Source organism: Bison bison, unplaced genomic scaffold (assembly GCF_000754665.1).
Source record: "Bison bison bison isolate TAMUID 2011002044 unplaced genomic scaffold, Bison_UMD1.0 scf7180017864293, whole genome shotgun sequence".
Lineage (NCBI taxonomy): Eukaryota > Metazoa > Chordata > Mammalia > Artiodactyla > Bovidae > Bison > Bison bison.
Window position 1 is genome coordinate 4,452,555 of NW_011494865.1, and position 19,454 is coordinate 4,472,008.

At 40.0% G+C, this 19,454-nt stretch overlaps 1 protein-coding gene across 1 annotated transcript in view; it reads left to right on the forward strand.

The window, feature by feature from the left end:
* The window catches only part of ERCC4 (excision repair cross-complementation group 4), a 37,874-nt gene that overhangs the window by 579 nt on the left and 17,841 nt on the right, over nt 1–19,454 (forward strand). Inside the window, exons 2-7 of the mRNA XM_010850686.1 lie at nt 1–23; nt 1,615–1,795; nt 13,347–13,542; nt 14,823–15,030; nt 17,430–17,610; nt 18,587–18,715. The exon at nt 1–23 is cut by the window's left edge and continues 1 nt beyond it. Of these exons, the coding sequence (XP_010848988.1) occupies nt 1–23; nt 1,615–1,795; nt 13,347–13,542; nt 14,823–15,030; nt 17,430–17,610; nt 18,587–18,715 (918 nt within the window). The remainder of the gene's footprint in view (nt 24–1,614; nt 1,796–13,346; nt 13,543–14,822; nt 15,031–17,429; nt 17,611–18,586; nt 18,716–19,454) is intronic.

Consider the following 19,454-nt stretch of genomic DNA (forward strand, 5'->3'; position numbering starts at 1 on the left):
TCAACACGCAGCCGGCCGAGGAGGTGCGGCCGGCCGCCGGCGCGGGGGACAAGGGGACCCCGAGAGGGCTGGGGAGCCTCCTGAGTGGACGCAGGCCTCGCGCGGAGGCCAAGCCTCTGAGGGCGATGCGGGGCCCTGACGCGGGCGGGAGGGCGTGGAGTAAGGGTCCCGGAGGTAGATGCAGGCCCCTGGCGCGGGTGCGGGAATGCTGAGACGGTGGGAGAGGTCCGGAGGTGGTTGCAGGACGCTGACGGAGGTGCCAGGACCCTGAGAGGGCGGCGGGGTCCTGAGGGAAGATGCGGGACCGTGACACAGGTGCGAGGACCCTGAGAGTGTTGGAGGGTCTCTGCGAGCAGTTAGGGGAGTTCATTTGAGGAGGATGGAGGTGGGGAGAAGGATCGGAGGTCTCTGGAGAGGGTGGGAGGATTCTTGGAGGAGGATATGGGTGGGAATAACGAGGCAGTCCTGAAGTTGGATATTAAGGGACTTGCTGGAGGCAGAGCAGTGAGGTCCCTAAAAGGGAACAGTGATGGGGATGGAGGAGTCGCTGAGGGGAATGGGAACTTAGGAGACGCTGAGGCTGGGGAAGACTAAGCAGGGAAGAGGACGTCCTGGGGGTTCACCCAGGCTTTGGGACAAGGGGCATAAGGTCAGAAGGGAAGGGAGCTGGAAGCTGAGCGTATTCCGAAAGGGTGCCTGGGTCAGGGAGAGTAAAGGACCCTGAGGAAAATAGGATACACCTGTGTTGTGGGATAGTGACAGGTGTCATAGCCTGGTTGACAAGTCTGATGAGCCCTTAGCTATCTAGAGCAGGTGGCCTCAAGGAAAATGCCAGCTGAGAAGAGTGACCATAAACTCCTAAGAGCTGGGCACCGGGCTGATTCATCTGGGTATCCCTAGTGCTCGACTGGGACTTAGCACGACAGGTGCCCGCCAGGAAAAGTGGCATGGAACTGAAGATGTGAAGAACCACAGGTCCCACTGACGTGATGAAATCCCCTCTGGGGGGACCCGGACAGAACTAATAGTCTAAAACCACCTGGGAAAAGGGTTCCCTTATTCTCACATGGTACACGTGACTGCAAAGCCACCTCTGGCAGGCAGTATTTTCTAGGTAGCAGTCTTTTAGCCCAGGATTTTAAAGTCTTTTTGTTGTTAAACTGCTAATAACATCTCAAGTGCAATGAGTCTTTAGTGCAAACCCCAAAACAAAAATAAAACCCTAAGTAAATGTCAATTGATTGATTAGTGTTAAGTAGTAATTTGTGTGTTCATTATAAAGTTCATAATCTCTGAAAAAGGCAGCGTGTTTTAAGTACAAATGCTGCTGCTGTGCTATGCCGTGCTCAGTCGTGTCCTTTTTGTGACCCCATGGACTGTAGCCTGCCAGGCTCCTCTGTCCCTGGGATTCTCCAGGCAAGAATACTGAAATGGGTTGCCATTTCCTTCTGCAGGGCATATTCCCCACCCAGGGATGGAACCCAGGTCTCCTGAATTACTGGCAGATTCTTTACCTCTGACCCTTCAGGGAAGCTCTTTAAATAAAAACACTTGCAACCTATTAAAAACTGCCCTGTATTAAATAGTCTGCTAATCCAGTTTAATTTGATTTAGGAGTATTTTATCAACCAGCTGAAGATAGAAGGAGTTGAACATCTCCCTCGCCGAGTAACAAATGAAATCACAGGTAGCAATCGCTATGAAGTGTACACGCAAGGCGGTGTGATATTTGCAACAAGCCGAATACTTGTGGTTGATTTCCTGACTGATAGAATACCTTCAGATTTAATTACCGGTGAGAATTTGAAGCCTTATTGTTATTTGCATATAAGTTTCTTTTTTTCCCATGGTTGTCTGTTCTCTCTGCTAAACTCCAGACTAGAACCTTGTAAACAGCATTGGATGTTTTTTTCTCAGCATTTTTCTTCCAGGTGTTAACACAATACCTGACACATTTTGGATGCTTAGTAAATATTTATGGCCTGAATAAGAAACTAAATGTAAGATGACGTTTCTGTGTTTTTTAAGCTCGTATTCAGTCAATGCTTAGTAATTGGTGGTTGCTTTTAGAAGCTAATCAGATTTGAATGTTTATAAATATTCTTCGTATATCCCTTAAAGTAGTTTGGTTTTTCTTCTTTAAAGAGTATTTTTTTTTTAACCATGATTTTGAAATTTTCAAAACAATTTTTTTCAGTGTCATTTACTTACAGTGTTACATTGGTTTCGGGTGTATAACACAGTTAATTCTATATTTTATAGATTATACTCCATACAAATTTATTATAAAGATTGACTGTATTCCCTGAGCTGTACATTACGTCTTCAACTTGTTTCTTTTATACTTAGTACTTTGTGCCTCTTGATCTGCTTTTCATATTTTGCTTCTCCCCCACCCCTCTCCTCACTGGTACCACTAGCTTGTTGTCTGTTCCTGTTTTTTTACATTTGTTTTTTTACATTTTTTACATTTGTTCCTGTTCATTTGTTTTATTTTTTAGATCCCACATAAAAGTAAAAACACAGTATTTGTCTTTTTCTGTCTGACTTACTTCTCTTAGCATAATACCCTCCAGGTCCATCCATGTAGTGGAAAATGGCAAAATTTCATTTTTTATTATGACTGAGCAATGGATATTTATATATATATATAGCACGTCTTCTTTATCCATTCCTCTACCTGTGGATATTTCAGTTGAATCTTATAGATAATGCTGCTATGAACATTGCAGTGCATATATCTTTTTCAATTAATGTTTTTATTTTCTCCAAATACCCAGGAGTGAAGTTGCTGGACCATATGGTACTTTTCTTTTTAATTCTTTGAGGAACCTCCATACATTTTCCATTGTGGCTATACCAATTTACATTCCCACCAAGAGTGCACAAGGGTTCCTTTTTTCCCCACAACATCAAAAACACTTATAACTTCTTGTCTTTTTCACAATAGGCATTCTGAGAGGTGTGAAGTGATATCTCATTGTTTGTCTCTGTTGGCCAATGTTGGAAAAATGCCTATTCAGGTCCTCGGCCCCTTCTGTTTTAATCAAGTTTTTTTCTTTTTTTGATACTGAGTTGTATGGATTTTTTGTACATTTTAGATATTAATCTTTTATTGGAAATATTGTTTGCAAATATCTTCTCCCATTCAGTAGGTTGCTTTTTCATTTGTTGGTTGGCTTCTTTCACTGTGCAAAAGCTTTTTAATTTGGTGTAGGCTCATTTGATTATTTTTGTTTTTGTTTCCCTTGCCTAAAGAGACAGATTCAAAAAGTATTGCTAAGACAGATGTCAGAGAGCCTACTGCCTATGTCTTCTCCAAGGAGTTTTATGGTTTCAGATCTTAAATGTTAGTTTCTAGTCCATTTTGAGTTTATTTAATACAGTGTGAGAAAAATGTTCTGATTTCATTCTTTTACATGTAACTGTCTAGATTGCCCAGCACCACCTATTGAAGAGAGTCTTTTCCCCATTTTGTTGTGGTGGTTTAGTCACTAAGTCATGTCCGACTCTGCGACACCATGAACTGCAACACGCCAAGTTTCCCTGTCCTTCATTATCTCCCAGAGTTTGTTCAAGTTCATGTCCTTTGAATTGGTGATGCCATCCAACCATCTTGTCCTCTGCCGCCCTCTTCTCCTTTTGCCTTCAGTTTTCCCATCATGAAGGTATTTTCCAGTGAATCGGCTCTTTGCATCAGGTGGCCAAAGTATTGGAGCTTCAGTTTCAGCATCAGTCCTTCCAGTAAATATTCAGGATTGATTTCCTTTAGGATTGACTGGTTTGATCTCCTTGCAGTCCAAGAGACTCTCGAGAGTCTTCTGTAGTACCACAATTTGAAAGCATCAGTCTTCAGTACTCAGCTTTCTTTATGGGCCAACTCTCACATCCATACATGACTACTGGAAAAACCATGGATCTGACTATACAGACCTTTGTGAACAAAATGATGTTTTTGCTTTTTAATACACCGTCTAGTTTTGTCATAGCTTTTCTTCCAAGGAGCAAGTGTCTTTTAATTTCATGACTGCAATCACTGTCAGCAGTGATTTTGGAGCCCAAGAAAAGAAAATCTGTCACTACTTCAACTTTTTCCCTTTCTATTTGCCATGAAGTGATGTTAATTAATTGACCACATGCTTGAGTTTATTTCTGGTCTTTCTGTTCTGTTCCATTGATATTTGTGTCTGGTTTGGGGCCAGAACCATACCGTTTTGATTGCTATAGCTTTGTAGTATAGTCTCAAGGAAGGTGATAGCTCCAGTGTTGTTCTTTTCTCTCAAGATTGGTTTTGCTCTTTGAAGTCTTGTGGTTCCAATCAAATTATTTGTTCTAATTCTTTAAAAAATGTCATAGATATTTTGATTTGGATTGCATTAAATCTGTAGATAGCTTCAGGTAGTATGGTCATTTTAACAATGTTAATTCTTCCAGTTCATGAACAAAATATATTTCTATTTGTCTTCAGTTTCTTTCATCGGTGTCATAGTTTTCAGAAATCAGATCTTTTACCTCCTTGGTTAATTTATTGTTAGGTATTTTATTCTTTTTAATTAAGTTGTAAAATGGATTATTGTATTGATTTCTCTTTTTAATACCTAATACTTAGTGTAAAGAAACACAAACAGATTTCTGTATATTAATCTTGTAGCCTACAACTTAATTTATGTATTCTCAAAGTTTTTTGATGGAGTTTTTAGCATTTTCTATATGTAGTATATATTTGGAAATAGTTTTACTTCTTCATTTCCAATTTGGATGCTTTTATTTCTTTTTCTTGTCTGCTTGCTGAGGGCAGGCCTTTTAATACTATGTAAATAGAAGTGGGGAAAGTGGACATCCTTGTCATGTCCCTGATTTTAGAGGAAAAACTTTCAGCTTTTCACCATTGAGTATAACATTAGCTGTGGGTTTGTTATAAATGGCTTTTATTATGTTGAGGTGTGTTCTCTCTATCCAACTTTGTTGACAGTTTTTATCATAAATGGATGTTGAATTTTGTCAAATGCATTTTCTGTATCTATTGAGAAGATTATGTGATTTTTATCCTTTGTTTTGTTAATGGTTCAGTATTCACAAGTCAAGTTTCAATATTGAACCATCCTTGCATCCCTGGAATAAATCACACTTGGTCATGAAGTGTGATCCTTTTTATATATTGTTGAATTCAGTTTGCTAATATTTTGTTGAGGATTTTTGCATCTGTGTTCATCAGGGATATTTTCTCTTTTTTATAGTGTCTTTTTCTGGTTTTGGTATCAGAGTAATGCTGACCTGGTAGAATGAGTTTTGAGGTGTTTCATCCTCTGATTTTTTTGATAGTTTGAGAACCATAGGTATTTACTTTTCCTGTAATGTTGGGTGGAATTCCTAGCCCTAGATTTTTCTTTGTTGGGATTTTTTTATTAGTGATTCAGTTTTTATTACTAGTTAGATATTTTATTTTTTTCTGATTCAGTCTTTGAAGATTGTATGTTTCTAGGAGTTTATCCATTTCTTCTAGGTTGTCCAATTTGCTAGCATATAAGTCTTAGTATATTCTCTTATGACTATTTATATTTCTGTGATATAAATTGTAAGTTTGCTTCTTTCATTTCTAATTTTATTTGGGCCCTTCCCCTTTTTTTTTGTCTTGAAGAGTCTTGCTAAAGGATCAATTTTGTCTTTTCAAAACAAAAAACAACTCTTAGTTTATTGATCTTTTCTATTGTTTGTTTGGTTTTTTTGGTCTCTATTTGCACTCAGGTTTTTATTTTCTTCTTTCTGCTGACTTTGGGCTATGTTTTTTTCTAATTGCTTTAAATGGAAAATTAGGTTGTTTACTTGAGAAGTTTCTTGTTTCTTGAGGTAGGCCTATATCACGTTAAACTTCCCTTTTAGAACTGCTTTAACTGTATCCCATGACTTTGGAAAGTTATGTTTCTGTTTTCATTCATATCAAGGAATTTTTAAATTTCCTATTTGATATCTTTGTTGGCCTATTGGTTTTTTAGTAGCATGTTGTTTATCTACATGTGTTTGTATTTTTCCATTTTCTTCTTGTATTGATTTCTGGTTTCATTACTGTTGTAGTTGGAAAAGATCCTTGATATAATTCCACTCTTCTTAAATTTACTTAAGGACTTAAGTCCTTCTAGGACTAGTATGCTAGTCTTTTTAGCATTTTTCACTTTATTGTATGTTTTAGTTCTGATTGGCTCTTTTTTGTATTTTTCTAGTTCTTTGTTAAAGTTCTCACTATGTTCCTCTGTTCTTTTCCCAAGTTCAGTCAGTCAGTAAGTTCAATCGCTCAGTCATGTCCGACTCTTTGTGACCCCATGAACAGCAGCACGCCTGGCCTCCCTGTCCTGGAGTCCACCCAAACCCATGTCCATTGAGTCGATGATGCCATCCAACCATCTCATCCTCTGTCGTCCCCTTCTCCTCCTGCCCTCAATCTTTCTCAGCATCAGGGTCTTTTCAAATGAGTCAGCTCTTCGTATCATGTAGCCAAAGTATTGGAGTTTCAGCTTAAACATCAGTCCCTCCAATGAACACCCAGGACTGATCTGCTTTAGGATGGACTGGTTGGATCTCCTTGCAGTCTAAAGGACTCTCAAGAGTCTTCTCCAACACCACAGATCAAAAGCATCAATTCTTCAGCACTCAGCTTTCTTTATAGTCCAATTCTCACATACATACATGACCACTGGAAAAACCATAGCCTTGACTAGACGGACCTTTGTTGACAAAGTAATATCTCTTCTTTTTAATATGCTGTCTAGGTTAGTCATAACTTTCCTTCCAAGGAGTAAGTGTCTTTTAATTTCATGGCTGCAATCACCATCTGCAGTGATTTTGGAGCCCAGAAAAATAAAGTCTGACACTGTTTCCCTATCTATTTCCCATGAAGTGATGGGACCAGATGCCATGATCTTAGTTTTCTGAATGTTGAGCTTTAAGCCAACTTTTCACTCTCCTCTTTCACTTTCATCAAGAGGCTCTTCAGTTCTTCTTCACTTTCTGCCATAAGGGTGGTGTCATCTGCATATCTGAGGTTATTGATATTTCTCCCAGCAATCTTGATTCCTGCTTGTGCTTCTTCTAGCCCAGCGTTTTTCATGATGTACTCTGCATATGAGTTAAATAAGCAGGGTGACAATATACAGCCTTGACGTCCTCCTTTTCCTATTTGGAACCCGTCTGTTGTTCCATGTCCAGTTCTAACTGTTGTTTCTTGACCTGTATACAGGTTCCTCAAGAGGCAGGTCAGGTAGTCTGGTATTCCCATCTCTTTCAGAATTTTCCACAGTTTATTGTGATCCACACAGTCAAAGGCTTTGGAATAGTCAATAAAGCAGAAATAGATGTTTTTCTGAAACTCTCTTGCTTTTTTGATGATCCAGTGAATGTTGGCAATTTGATCTCTGGTTCCTCTGCCTTTTCTAAAACCAGCTTGAACATCTGGAAGTTCACGGTTCATGTACTGCTGAAGCCTGGCTTGGGGAATTTTTGAGCATTACTTTACTAGCGTGTGAGATGAGTGCAGTTGTGCGGTAGTTTGAGCATTCTTTGGCATTGCCTTTCTTTGGGATTGGAGTGAAAACTGACCTTTTCCAGTCCTGTGGCCACTGCTGAGTTTCCCAAGTTCAGTGAGCATTTTTATGACTCTTATTTTAAACTCTTTATCAGGTAAATTACTTATCTCTGTTCCTTAGGGTTTTTTCCTCAGAATTCTATCTTGCTCTTTTGTTTGGAACATATTCTTCTGTATTCTCATTTTACTTGACTTTCTCTGATTGTCCCTATGAAGTTAGGCAACACAGTTACCTTTCCCAGTCTTGAATCCATGTCCCGGTGTGGGCATGTCCTTTGCAGTCTGTGTGCCCCATGGGTGCTTTTGGTGGGAGAGCTGGATCTGAAGAGAGCAAAGACTGCATCTTCCCTGAGAGTGCGCTGGTGGAGCTGTCTTGTTGGGGGATAGGGCTGGGGCAGGAGGGGCCGGAGCAGGAGCCTGGTACAGGCTGGTAGGGTGGGAGGGGCGGCGGGGTCCTGCAGGGCAGCTGGAGCACCAGGCAGCTTTCAGTCTGCTGCCTCTGCTGAGATGTCTAGGCATACTTGCTCTCTTCAAGAGTGGAATCTAGGTTTTCTGCAGCCCACTGGTAAGCCCCACTGGTTTCCAAACCAGCCAAGGGGGCTCGTCTTCCCAGTGCTGGACCCCTGGTACCCAATGTGGGGTTAAAACCCCTCAGTCTTCAGAGAGGATCCCTGAGCCTGCAAGATCTCCTTCCTCTTCTGGGCCACCCACTGGGGCTGTGGGTCCCAACGAGATCTCTTTTCCTCCCCTCCTGTCAGACTCCCTGGGGTTCTTTCTCCATAGCCTTGGTTGTAGGAAAGCCGTTCTACTGGTCTACAGGTCATTCTGAGAGAGAGTTGCTCTGTATGTCATTGTAGTTTTGATGTGTTCATGGTGGGTGGGATGGTGGTGAGCTCAGGGTCTTCAAACTCCACCATCTTGATCCCAACTCTCTCCCATGATTGAAATTAAACTAAGCAGTTGCTTAGTTATTTTGAGAAGAATGGTTTAATGGTAGCCAGAATTAATGTAGAGATAGAATCATTTTTCACTGTTGTTTGTCCTTCGGGAAAGCTTTTCTGATTTCCCCAAAGATAATTGAGGGGCCCCGCCTCTGTCCTCCCCAGTCAGAGCACTTCAGAACACCACACTGTATTTGCCTGTTTGTCTATCGCTCATGAGATGGCAAGCCTCCTAAGAGTAAGGAACAACTTCATCCCAGGCTGAGTAACTGGTACATAGTAGATACCAAACACACATATGTTAGGTGAATGACGTATGTATATACTGTGGTCTTCAGTGAACTTCTAAAGGGCAGAGAGGTGCTGAAATTCATAATTGACCTTCCTACAATATCTAACACATTGCCCTGAGCCTCAAAGACCCTCAAGAAATATTTAATGCATAAATGTATGAATGACTGTTTTTTAATGGAAATGTCATTTGTAATACTTTATAATTTTATGTATTTGTTTTTTCTGTGCTGGGTTTTCATTGCTGAGTGGCCTTTTCTCCAGTTGCTTTGAGCAGGGGCTACCCTGTAGTTGTGGTGTGTGGGCTGATTCTCATTGTGGTGTCTTCTCTTGTGGAGCGTGGGCTCTGGGGCACACGGGCTTCAGTAGTTGTGGCTCCCAGGCTCTAGAGCACAAGCTCACTAGTTGTGGTGCCTTGGCCTAGTTACTCCATGACATGTGGAATCTTCCCGGATCGGGGATTGAAATTGGCAGGCAAGTTCTTTACCACTGAGTCACCAGGGAAGCTCTGAACCAATGTTTCATATGATTCATAGTGAACTGATTGATGAAAAGTTTTGCTGTACTTTTATATTTATCAGTTATAAGCCATGACAGGGCTGTACAGTTAGGGTCAGACTCGGTTGACTTTGAAGGGTAACACCACTGCTTACAAGCAAGTTACTTAATTTTCCAAAGTCTCAGTTGTCTCATTGCTTACGTTGAGAAAATAGTGCCTTGTGAAGTTATCATAAGGACTAAATGAGGTAAAATAAATATAATTGCTAGTACAGTACATGGTACATAATAATAGATAATAGCAAAAAATAAAGGCTTTGTATAGCCCAAAATCTTGATACATTGTAATAAAATATTTTACTGCTTGTTGCTGCTGCTGCTAAGTCGCTTCAGTCGTGTCTGACTCTGTGCGACCCCATAGACGGCAGCCCATCAGGCTCCGCAGTCCCTGGGATTCTCCAGGCAAGAACACTGGAGTGGGTTGCCATTTCCTTCTCCAATGCATGAAAGTGAAAAGTGAAAGTGAAGTCGCTCAGTCGTATCTGACTCTTCACGACCCCATGGACTGCAGCCCACCAGGCTCCTCCGTCCATGGATTTTCCAGGCAAGAGTACTGGAGTGGGGTGCCATTGCCTTCTCTGTTACTGCTTGTTGGTTTCTTATAAATTTAGCTTTACTTAAGTCCCAGGGACGGGAAGCCTGGTGGGCTACCATCTCTGGGGTTGCACAGAGTCGGACACGACTGAAGCAACTTAGCAGCAGCAGCAGCAGCAGCAGCAAGTTGATAAAATGGAAAAAAGTATTGAAATGACCACTAGATGTCAGTATTACTCTGTGACTCCCAGTAACAGTTCAACCTAATTAGGCAGAAAGCAATCTGAATCGAAGGACTATGCAAAGTGTAGTTTATAGGTGGTTCCTAATTAAAATGCCATTCCCATTTCTGATTGATTCCCAGCCAATAATGAAGCTGGAGCTGTTAGTGCTCCTTGGCTGAATAGAATGCAAATGAGCCAAAGAAATGAATCCCTTCAAATGCTGCAACCCCTGGGATCATCGTCTATCCCCCACATTCTCCCAGCCCCCGTAGGAGCTTTCAACACAGCTGTTACAGACCAGTGTCCTAGGAACATGTAACCCCCTGGGAAGTCCTGAATGCACCAGCCCTAACTTGTTCCTGTCACTAGCTCTTAGCATCACTGCACCCACCCTAGGCATCCCTGCCAACATGACTTCTCAGTAGTGGGAGAACTGTGAAAATATCTCCCCAGATTATACTTTCAAACATACAGGGAAAGAGGGTCCTTTCATTGTTTAGCATATTCTGACATCTCTAAATAGACCTCAGAACACACTTTCCTTGGGAAACTTAAAGGAAAAAAAAAGTTCCATGTTAGATTTGCATACCCAGTGCTGTAATTCAGCTTTATCGTCATTCAGACTGTATGTCATTTTTAACATTAACTATTAGTAAAGATCAGTTGCCAGTGGTCCCTTATTTGGCAGGAATGAGATAGGTGCTGGAGACAAAGATGACAAGATGGCAGGGTGCTGTCCTGAGTTAGGCGGCCTCTGGGTTGGAGCTCACTGTCACCAGGTGCAGCTGTGTGACCTTGGAAAAGTTTCTCCACTTCTGTGTGGCTCAGTTTTCTCTCATTTCTCTTAGGATTATTGTGAGGGTAAACTGACATCAGGTGTATGAAATTCTTTGCATTATGCATGGCACATAGTAAGCACTCTCTGAGTACTTCTTTTTATAATGATCTTGTGCCCAAGCAGGAGATAGGCGTAAAGAAATAATTACAGTGCAGCAAAATGAGATGCCAAAATGTGGCACTAGAACTGTACCCGGAAGCCTAACTTACTTGTACTTTTTTAAGGGGGAGGGGTGCGTGGTCCTCAGATGATGTCACCTAGTAGGAAGAATATAGCTGTGTTATCAGACACTCATGATTTGGAACCTTTGGCCTCCATTTACTTGCAGGGTGACCGTGGTCAAGTTGCTTTTTCCTGATCTCTATAGTAATACCTACCCCATAGAGTTATTTTGAGGATTCAGTGAAATAAAAATCTATAAAAATACCTAAGCCCAGTGCTTAGGGCTGGGATAGAGTATACTTCTCTTCTCCCTCCTCCTTCTGGCTTCCAAAAGAATGACAACCTTTTGGAGCACACCATTTTCTTAACTTGAGATTCACCTTTTCTTTAGAAGTCTATTTTCTAACTTTCATGTCCTATTTCATCCAGGACCACAACTGTGGCCCAGAAACATATTTGGAAAAACCCACCTGCTAGGTACTGAGTATTTCTGAGTAGTAGATTAGCTGTGCACATATACTGGTGTTGGCTTCCCCTGGAAAAAGCTGGGTTGCCACTGCAACCCACTCCAGTATTCTTATCTGGAAAATCCCAATCCATGGGATCGCAAAAGAGTCAACTAAACAACAACAACATTTACTGGTGTTATTGAAAATCCTTTGTCTACAAATTTCTACTTAGCACTATTTATTTTTACTGTCTTTGAAAAGCAGTTTGCTTGGCTAGAATAAATTTCAGCTCCATCTACCTCAATCTACATTTAAATACCAAAACAGTAGAATCTGAATTGAGTCTACTGAACTACTAGGAGTCATGGGTTACTATTGTCATTTTCCAAACCCCAGGAGTGATGAGAATGGGAGCAAAAACATGCCAGTGAGTTTACAGCAAATATATATGGTACCCGGCTTGGTTTAGGTCTAAAAGGCAAGAATTGTCATAGAATAATTGACATCTGTGCACTCGTGTCATTTCACGTCTCTCTCTAATTTCCCACTGCACCACAGAGGCGTGTGTCTATGATATATGCACATGAGAAATCATCTGGTCCAGAACTCTCTTTTTCTAATTAAAGAAACGTGTATATCCTTGTTTTTGCAGTTCAGAGGTGTCATTGTCACATCCACCCCACAAAACAGATGTTTAAGCATTTTTTTTTCAGATTTTTATTTCAAATAGACTAATTTATCTTTCAGTAGAATATACTCTGATTCTGAAAGTTGAATTCTTATAATAAGTGAAGCAGATGTTCCCCAGACTTCTGAAAGGCAGCTATTTTGCAAAGTTCACATCTGATTCACATATAAAAGAACAAATGGCCCACTTGACTTGGAGAAATTCTTCTTCCACCAGGTCAGACACACCCCACCTCAGGGCCTTTGCTCTTACCCTTCTTTCGGCTGGAACTCTTGTGGCCCACATGGTCACAAGGCTCACCCTCTCATCTCCATCCAGCCTTTACTCACTTAAGACCTCAGTGAGGCATACCCTATCTGAAATTGCAAATCCTAAAAAATACAACAAACTAGTGAATATGACCAAAAAAGAAGCAAACTTACAGATACAAAGAACAAATTCGAGGACCGTCCAGTGGTTAAGACTCCATGCTTCCACCGCAGGGGTCATGGGTTCCACCCCTGGTCAAAGAAGTTCCACGCGCCTCAAAGTGCAGTGAAAAAAAAAAAAGAACATATTAGTGTTACCAGAGAGTAGAGGGAAGGAAGGGGCAATATTGGGGTAAAGTATTAGTAAATACAACTATTAGATATAAAATAAGCCACAAGGATATATTGTACAACATGGGTAATATAGCCAATATTCTATGATAGCTATAAATGGAGTATAACCTTTCAAAATTGTGAATCACTGTATTATATACCTGTAACTATAATATTGTATATCAACTACAATTTTTTTAAAGATTAAATAAGTAAGAAAATTGCAAACCACCACCTCTTACACATACTCCTTGTCTTCCTCTGATTCATTTTTTTCCCTCAGCACTTATCCCTTATAACAACTAAATATCTTACTTACTTATATTACTTATTGTAAATGCCACAGGACAGCTTTTCGTGTTTTGTTTGCGGCTGTATCCTCAGCCTAGAATAGCTTGCCTATGCTCAAATAAGGCATTCAGGAAAACGGTGATGAATAAGTGAAAGCAAGCATAAAAATGACATGTCTTTGTGCACTCTAAATTATGATTTTTCCCCCCTCAGGCATCTTGGTATATAGAGCTCACAGAATAATCGAGTCTTGTCAAGAAGCATTCATCTTGCGCCTCTTCAGACAGAAAAACAAACGTGGTTTTATTAAAGCCTTCACAGACAACGCTGTTGCCTTTGACACTGGCTTTTGTCACGTGGAAAGAGTGATGAGAAATCTTTTTGTAAGGAAGCTGTATCTGTGGCCAAGGTAAACAGCATTATGTGACCAATTTCTGCAAGAGAAACTGGTGTACTTTAATTTCACACTTTAATGTAGTATTTATTGTCACTGTACTTGATACATGCTAGTCAGGTTTATAACAATGCACCCAAGTATAGATAAATGGTCACCACATTTGTTATTCTTTTGATAAAAAAGAGAGATTTGTTGGTTATTTTTCCGGTAGTCCAAGGCCATCACTTTCTTGTTCATTTAGTGAAATCCCTAGGGATCTGGAGGCTCATGTGTACAACAGAATTAGGTGAACTACAAATTTACTGGCTAAGATTCTAACTTCCACTTTGAAAACTACCCATCAGCAGCGAGGAAGAGGATGGGATAAATTGGCAGATGGGGTTGACATACATTACTGTAAATAAAATAGAAAACTAGTAGGGACCTACTGTATAGCACAGGGAACCACTCAGTGCTCTTTAATGACCCCATGGGAAAAGAATCTAGAAAAGGGTGGGCATATGTATATGTTAAGGCTTCCCTGGTGGCTCAGATGGTAAAGAATCTCCCTGCAGTGCAGAAGACCTGGGTTCAGTCCCTGACCCTTGCCCTATTTGACTAACACTTCTGGCTCAGAGGTTAAAGTGTCTGCCCGCAATGCAGGAGACCCGGTTTCGATCCCTGGGTCGGGAAGATCCCCTGGAGAAGGAAATGGCAACCCACTCCAGTATTCTTGCCTGGAGAATCCCATAGACAGAGGAGCCTGGTAGGCTACAGTCCACGGGGTTGCAAAGAGTCGGACATGACTGAACTAATTCACTTTCACTTTCCATTTATATGGTTAAAAGTAATCCTGAAAACATTGTCACCTGGCTTTCCATTTTGCTTCTTAATTACATTACGTTGTTGTTCGGTCACTCAGTCATGTCTGACTCTTCGTGAGCTGGTGGACTGCAGCACACCAGGCTTCCCTGTCCTTCACTATCTCCCAGAGTTTGCTCAAATCCATGTCTATTGAGTCGATGATGCCATCCAACGGTCTCATTCTCTGCTGCTCCTTCCTGCTCCTTCCCCTTCTGCCCTTAATCTTTCCAAGCATTAGGGTCTTTTCAAATGAGTTAGTTCTTCACATCAGGTGTCCAAAGTATTGGATTTTCAGCTTCAGTATTAGTCCTTCCAATGAATATTCAGGACTGATTTCCTTTAGAATTGACTTGTTTGATCTTCTTACAGTCCATTTACAAAAAGCTGTTCAAGTAAACACAGGGCTCTTACAACTTTAGAAAATATTTTTTAAATGTTTGTCTTTTTAGATTCCATGTAGCAGTAAACTCATTTTTAGAACTGCATAAACCCGAAGTCGTAGAAATTCATGTTTCTATGACACCTGCCATGCTTGCTATACAGACTGCTATTCTGGACATCTTAAATGCCTGTTTAAAGGAATTAAAATGCCATAACCCGTCGCTTGAAGTTGAAGATTTATCTTTAGAAAATGCTATTGGAAAACCTTTTGACAAGGTACTCTATTTCTCTTCCTTTTTAAGCACTGTTTATGATGATGTAATTTTTAAGTATGCAAGTTATTTTAATATTTATAATGTTCTCAGTAGGAATTTGTTGTCATTTTAAAATTAGGTTGGAGGTGATTTAAAGTATATCTTCTTTGGTTTACTGGAAAGTAATTTGTAGTCGAATACATTGATTGGCATCTAAGCATAATTCTGATTTTTGCAATTATACAATGACTGTCTTTTTTTTTTTAAGTATATGTAAGAGAACATATGTAAGAGAACTTTCCTGGTGGCTCAGATGGTAAAGTGTCTGCCTACATTGTGAGAGACCCGGGTTCGATCCCTGGGTTGGGAGGATCCTCTGGAGAAGGAAATGGCAACCCACTCCAGTACTCTCGCCTGGAAAATCCCGTGGACGGAAGAGCCTGGTAGTCTACAATCCATGGGGTGGCAAAGAGTCGGACACAACTGAGCGACTAAACTTTCACTCCAAGAGAACGATGAATAACCTTTTGCTCTGAAACGACAATATTTGAATATCTACAAGTAGAAGAGTGTACATAAGAATGCTTCGTAATTTATTGTGATCTCTTATTGGGAATAAAAATAATTGGGATGAGTTTTGATTACTAAGGAATGTGAAACTTGCTCTGTCTTAAAATTACATTCTGAAGTGAGAAAATGGTAAGACTGTAGTCTAGGAATGTTTATTTCAACTAATTTTTTCATCATAGATTAATATTAATACAGGTACATAAATGTCTAAGATCAAATTGTATGTCTAGAAAAAAACTAAAAAAATTCCAGGCAGCTTTTTTTTCATATTTTTGTAGAACAAGTTCTTTTCTTTCAAATTCTGAATCAATCTCTTTGTCACTAAAAATAATGCATAGTGATTTTTAAAAGGGAAAAATTTAAGTCCTTATTTTTCTGATTCTTCCAAAAAGTCTTTTTACTGTGGAATAATGATGCATAAAAGCCATTCCATGTGTTTTGTGCCTCTGTTTTTAAAATGTATTTTAATTTAGTGCCTAGTATACCAAAAACACCTCTCACATTCTTCTAATGGTACATATATCTGTGTGGTGGTGGTTTAGTCACTAAGTTGTGCCTGAGTCTTGTGACCCCGTGGAGTGTAGTCCGCCAGGCTTCTCTGTCCGTGGCATTTCCTAGGCAAGAATACTGGAGTGGGTTCCCATTTCCTTTCCAGGGAATCTTCCAACCCAGGGATTAAACCCGGGTCTCCTGCACTGCAGGCAGATTCTTTACCACTGAGCTACCAGGGAAGCCCCCGTATATGTCCCTAGAAAAGCAAAATATAGCCAGATATGCTTTGCACTAAATTTCTGTAAGTCATCCCCTGGTCAGTGAAAGTCAAAGTATTGTTTTACATATTCATCTCATAACCAAAACAAAATATAGGCATAATTTGCATTTGTTAGAAAATTTAAGTTTTGTTAATGGTTTTAGAAAAGATTTTTACAAAAGATGATGTACAAAAGACTTACATGTCCCAGTTTATCTAGGACAGTCACAGTGTCTGCCTGTTGTCCTGGAGTAATTATTAATAGTGTCATTTCATTTTCACAAGAGTTTCAGTTTGGACAGTAGATTATTTGGTCTTCTAAATATTACTTCCGTTCAGTATTAAATGTGTTAGATAAGATGCCATGTAGTGAAACTGCTTCTGAAGCATGCTGCATTATCCATTTTAGTTACAGAATCAGCTTGTGAAGGAGATATGCATATATATAGCTGTGGATATACATAAAGCTGTTCTGTGTTTTAGACAATTTTTTAGGATCTTAAAAAGTATTCAGATTTATTTGGTTGTTAAATATTTTCTCATCCTTGAATCACACTTAATAATAAACACATCTTTTATAGCAGCAAACTGTGGTCTGATGATACTAATTTGATACATGTAGCTTCCCTGGTTTATGTCTTCTCCATCATCCAGCTGGCTCTCACATCTCTATCCATACAGGACTTGGCAGAAGTTAAATGTATCTGAATTACTTGCTTTGATTCTGCATAAAAGTGAATAATTGAGTATCTGATGTTTATCAGGACCTTTGTCTCCTAATAATGTAAATGCGGGTAATTATGAATTGACTATATCTGATCATAAATATTGTAGTGATGACACTCTGCTTTACATTTGGAAAATCAAACATTCTAATTAGGACATTCTGAGTCTTATGAACTTAAATTTTCTGTCCACTTCCTTGGAAGATAATGTTTTTTGTTTTTATTTTTTAAAACCATTGTGGTAAAGCTTACATAACAAAATTTACCATTTTAACCATTTTTAGGTATACAAGGGATAATGTTTGTTGCAAGTATCATTTGTATTAATAATAGCTATATTAAATATCTCTTAGCAATATTTTATTCTTGTTTTAGACCATTCGCCATTACTTAGATCCTTTGTGGCACCAGCTTGGAGCCAAGACTAAATCCTTGGTTCAGGATTTGAAGATATTACGAACCCTGCTGCAGTATCTCTCTCAGTATGATTGTATCACATTTCTTAATCTTCTGGAATCTCTCAGAGCAACAGAGAAGGCATTCGGTCAGAATTCAGGTGGGACATAAAAATACTAATATTATTCTAGGAACTGACTTGAATGAAGTACTAGATTTTGTTGGGGAGTCAGGTGTGCAGAGTGCTGTATTCAAGTACATGATATACTGAGATGTCAAATTATGTTTTATGTTCATAGCACAGGGATATAGATTTCATTGATAGCTAATGTTTCTACCTAATTCTGTTCTGTATATTAATATTCATATCCATTCCAGGCAGTTTTATTTCTAGAAAAGACCATATATCACAGGTAGTCCCCAGCTTAGAAATAGGTTGTATTCTGAAAGTTGTTATGAACTTAAAATTCATTTCCCTAAAGAAACGGCAAGGGAATACGGAGTTTCATTAGCCAAAGAATGAAAAGAGATTTGTAGGGAAGCATACATATGCCGCTGTCCACCAACTGGATTTTCTACCAGCCACATTCTTGCCTCATTACTGTGACTTTTCTCACTGTCTGGCAAGACCAGTGATTTTTAAAGTGTGCCCCAGGGGCCCCTGGGGCCAAGATTTAATAAAGTTAATATTTCTTATTGCTTCATCAGGAACTTTCTTGAGTCATAAGCTACAAATGCACAGTGTTGAAGAATGCATTGATCGCTAGTGAACTTTGGGTCCACTGCCTTCATCTGTGCTTGGGCACCAGCAGCAAAACCCACCGACGCTTTTGCACCATCATTAGAAACGTCAACACCGTGGGGGAAATTCAGTAATAGTACTAGTATGAGAGTAGTTTTGAGCTCACAGACCATCCCCCTGAAAACGTCTTGGGGGCCCCCAGGGATCTGTAGGCTGCACTTTGAAAACCACCAGTCTAGCCAAACAGTGACAGAGACCATAACAAGGGAGGTGTGGTTGGGAGATGAACAAGCTGGTGACTGGTTGATATATAGGTCGTGTGACCTTCAGAGATTCTCTGAAGTTAACCATAAATTGAAAGCTTTTTTGTTTTCCACTTAACTTTTTATGTTAGGTTGGCTCTTTCTTGACTCCAGCACCTCAATGTTTGTAAATGCTCGAGCAAGGGTTTATCATGTTCCAGATGCAAAAATGAGTAAAAAAAGCAGACTGCCTGAAAAACTGGAGATTAAAGAAGAACAAGGTATCTTGTATGATTAAGTCTTCAAACATGTCTTTTGTTTACATATTTGGTATGGAAAAGCTTATCAAGTTACAGTATAACTTTAAATCTCATTCGACTGAAAAATAATTACTTGTTACATGTAACATATGTGATCTATGTTAAAAAATATTTGGAATGGATTCATTGCCAGGGGATTCCGAATAACTACTACATAAGAATGGTGGTGGTTTTTTTTTTTTTTAACTTCAGAATAATTACTGTTTGGGCACTTAAGGTCTTAGTGGACTGTTTTAACATCCCATTTCAGTTCAGTTCAGTCACTTAGTTGTTTCCAACTCTTTGCAACCCCATGTACTGCAGCACACCAGGCCTCCCTGTCCATCACCAACTCCCGGAGTTTACTCAGACTCACATCCATTGAGTCAGTATGCCACCTAACCATCTCATCCTCTGTCATCCCCTCCTCCCACCTTCAATCTTTCCCAGCATCAAGATCTTTTCAGATGAGTCAGTTCTTCACATCAGGTGGCCAAAGTATTGGAGCTTCAGCTTCAGCATCAGTCTTTCCAATGAATATTCAGGACTGATTTCCTTTGGGATAGATTGGTTGGATCTCCTTGCAGTCCAGATCAGATCAGATCAGATCAGTTGCTCAGTCATGTCCGACTCTTTGTGACCCCATGAATCGCAGCACACCAGGCCTCCCTGTCCATCACCAACTCCCGGAGTTCACTGAGACTCACATCCATCGAGTCAG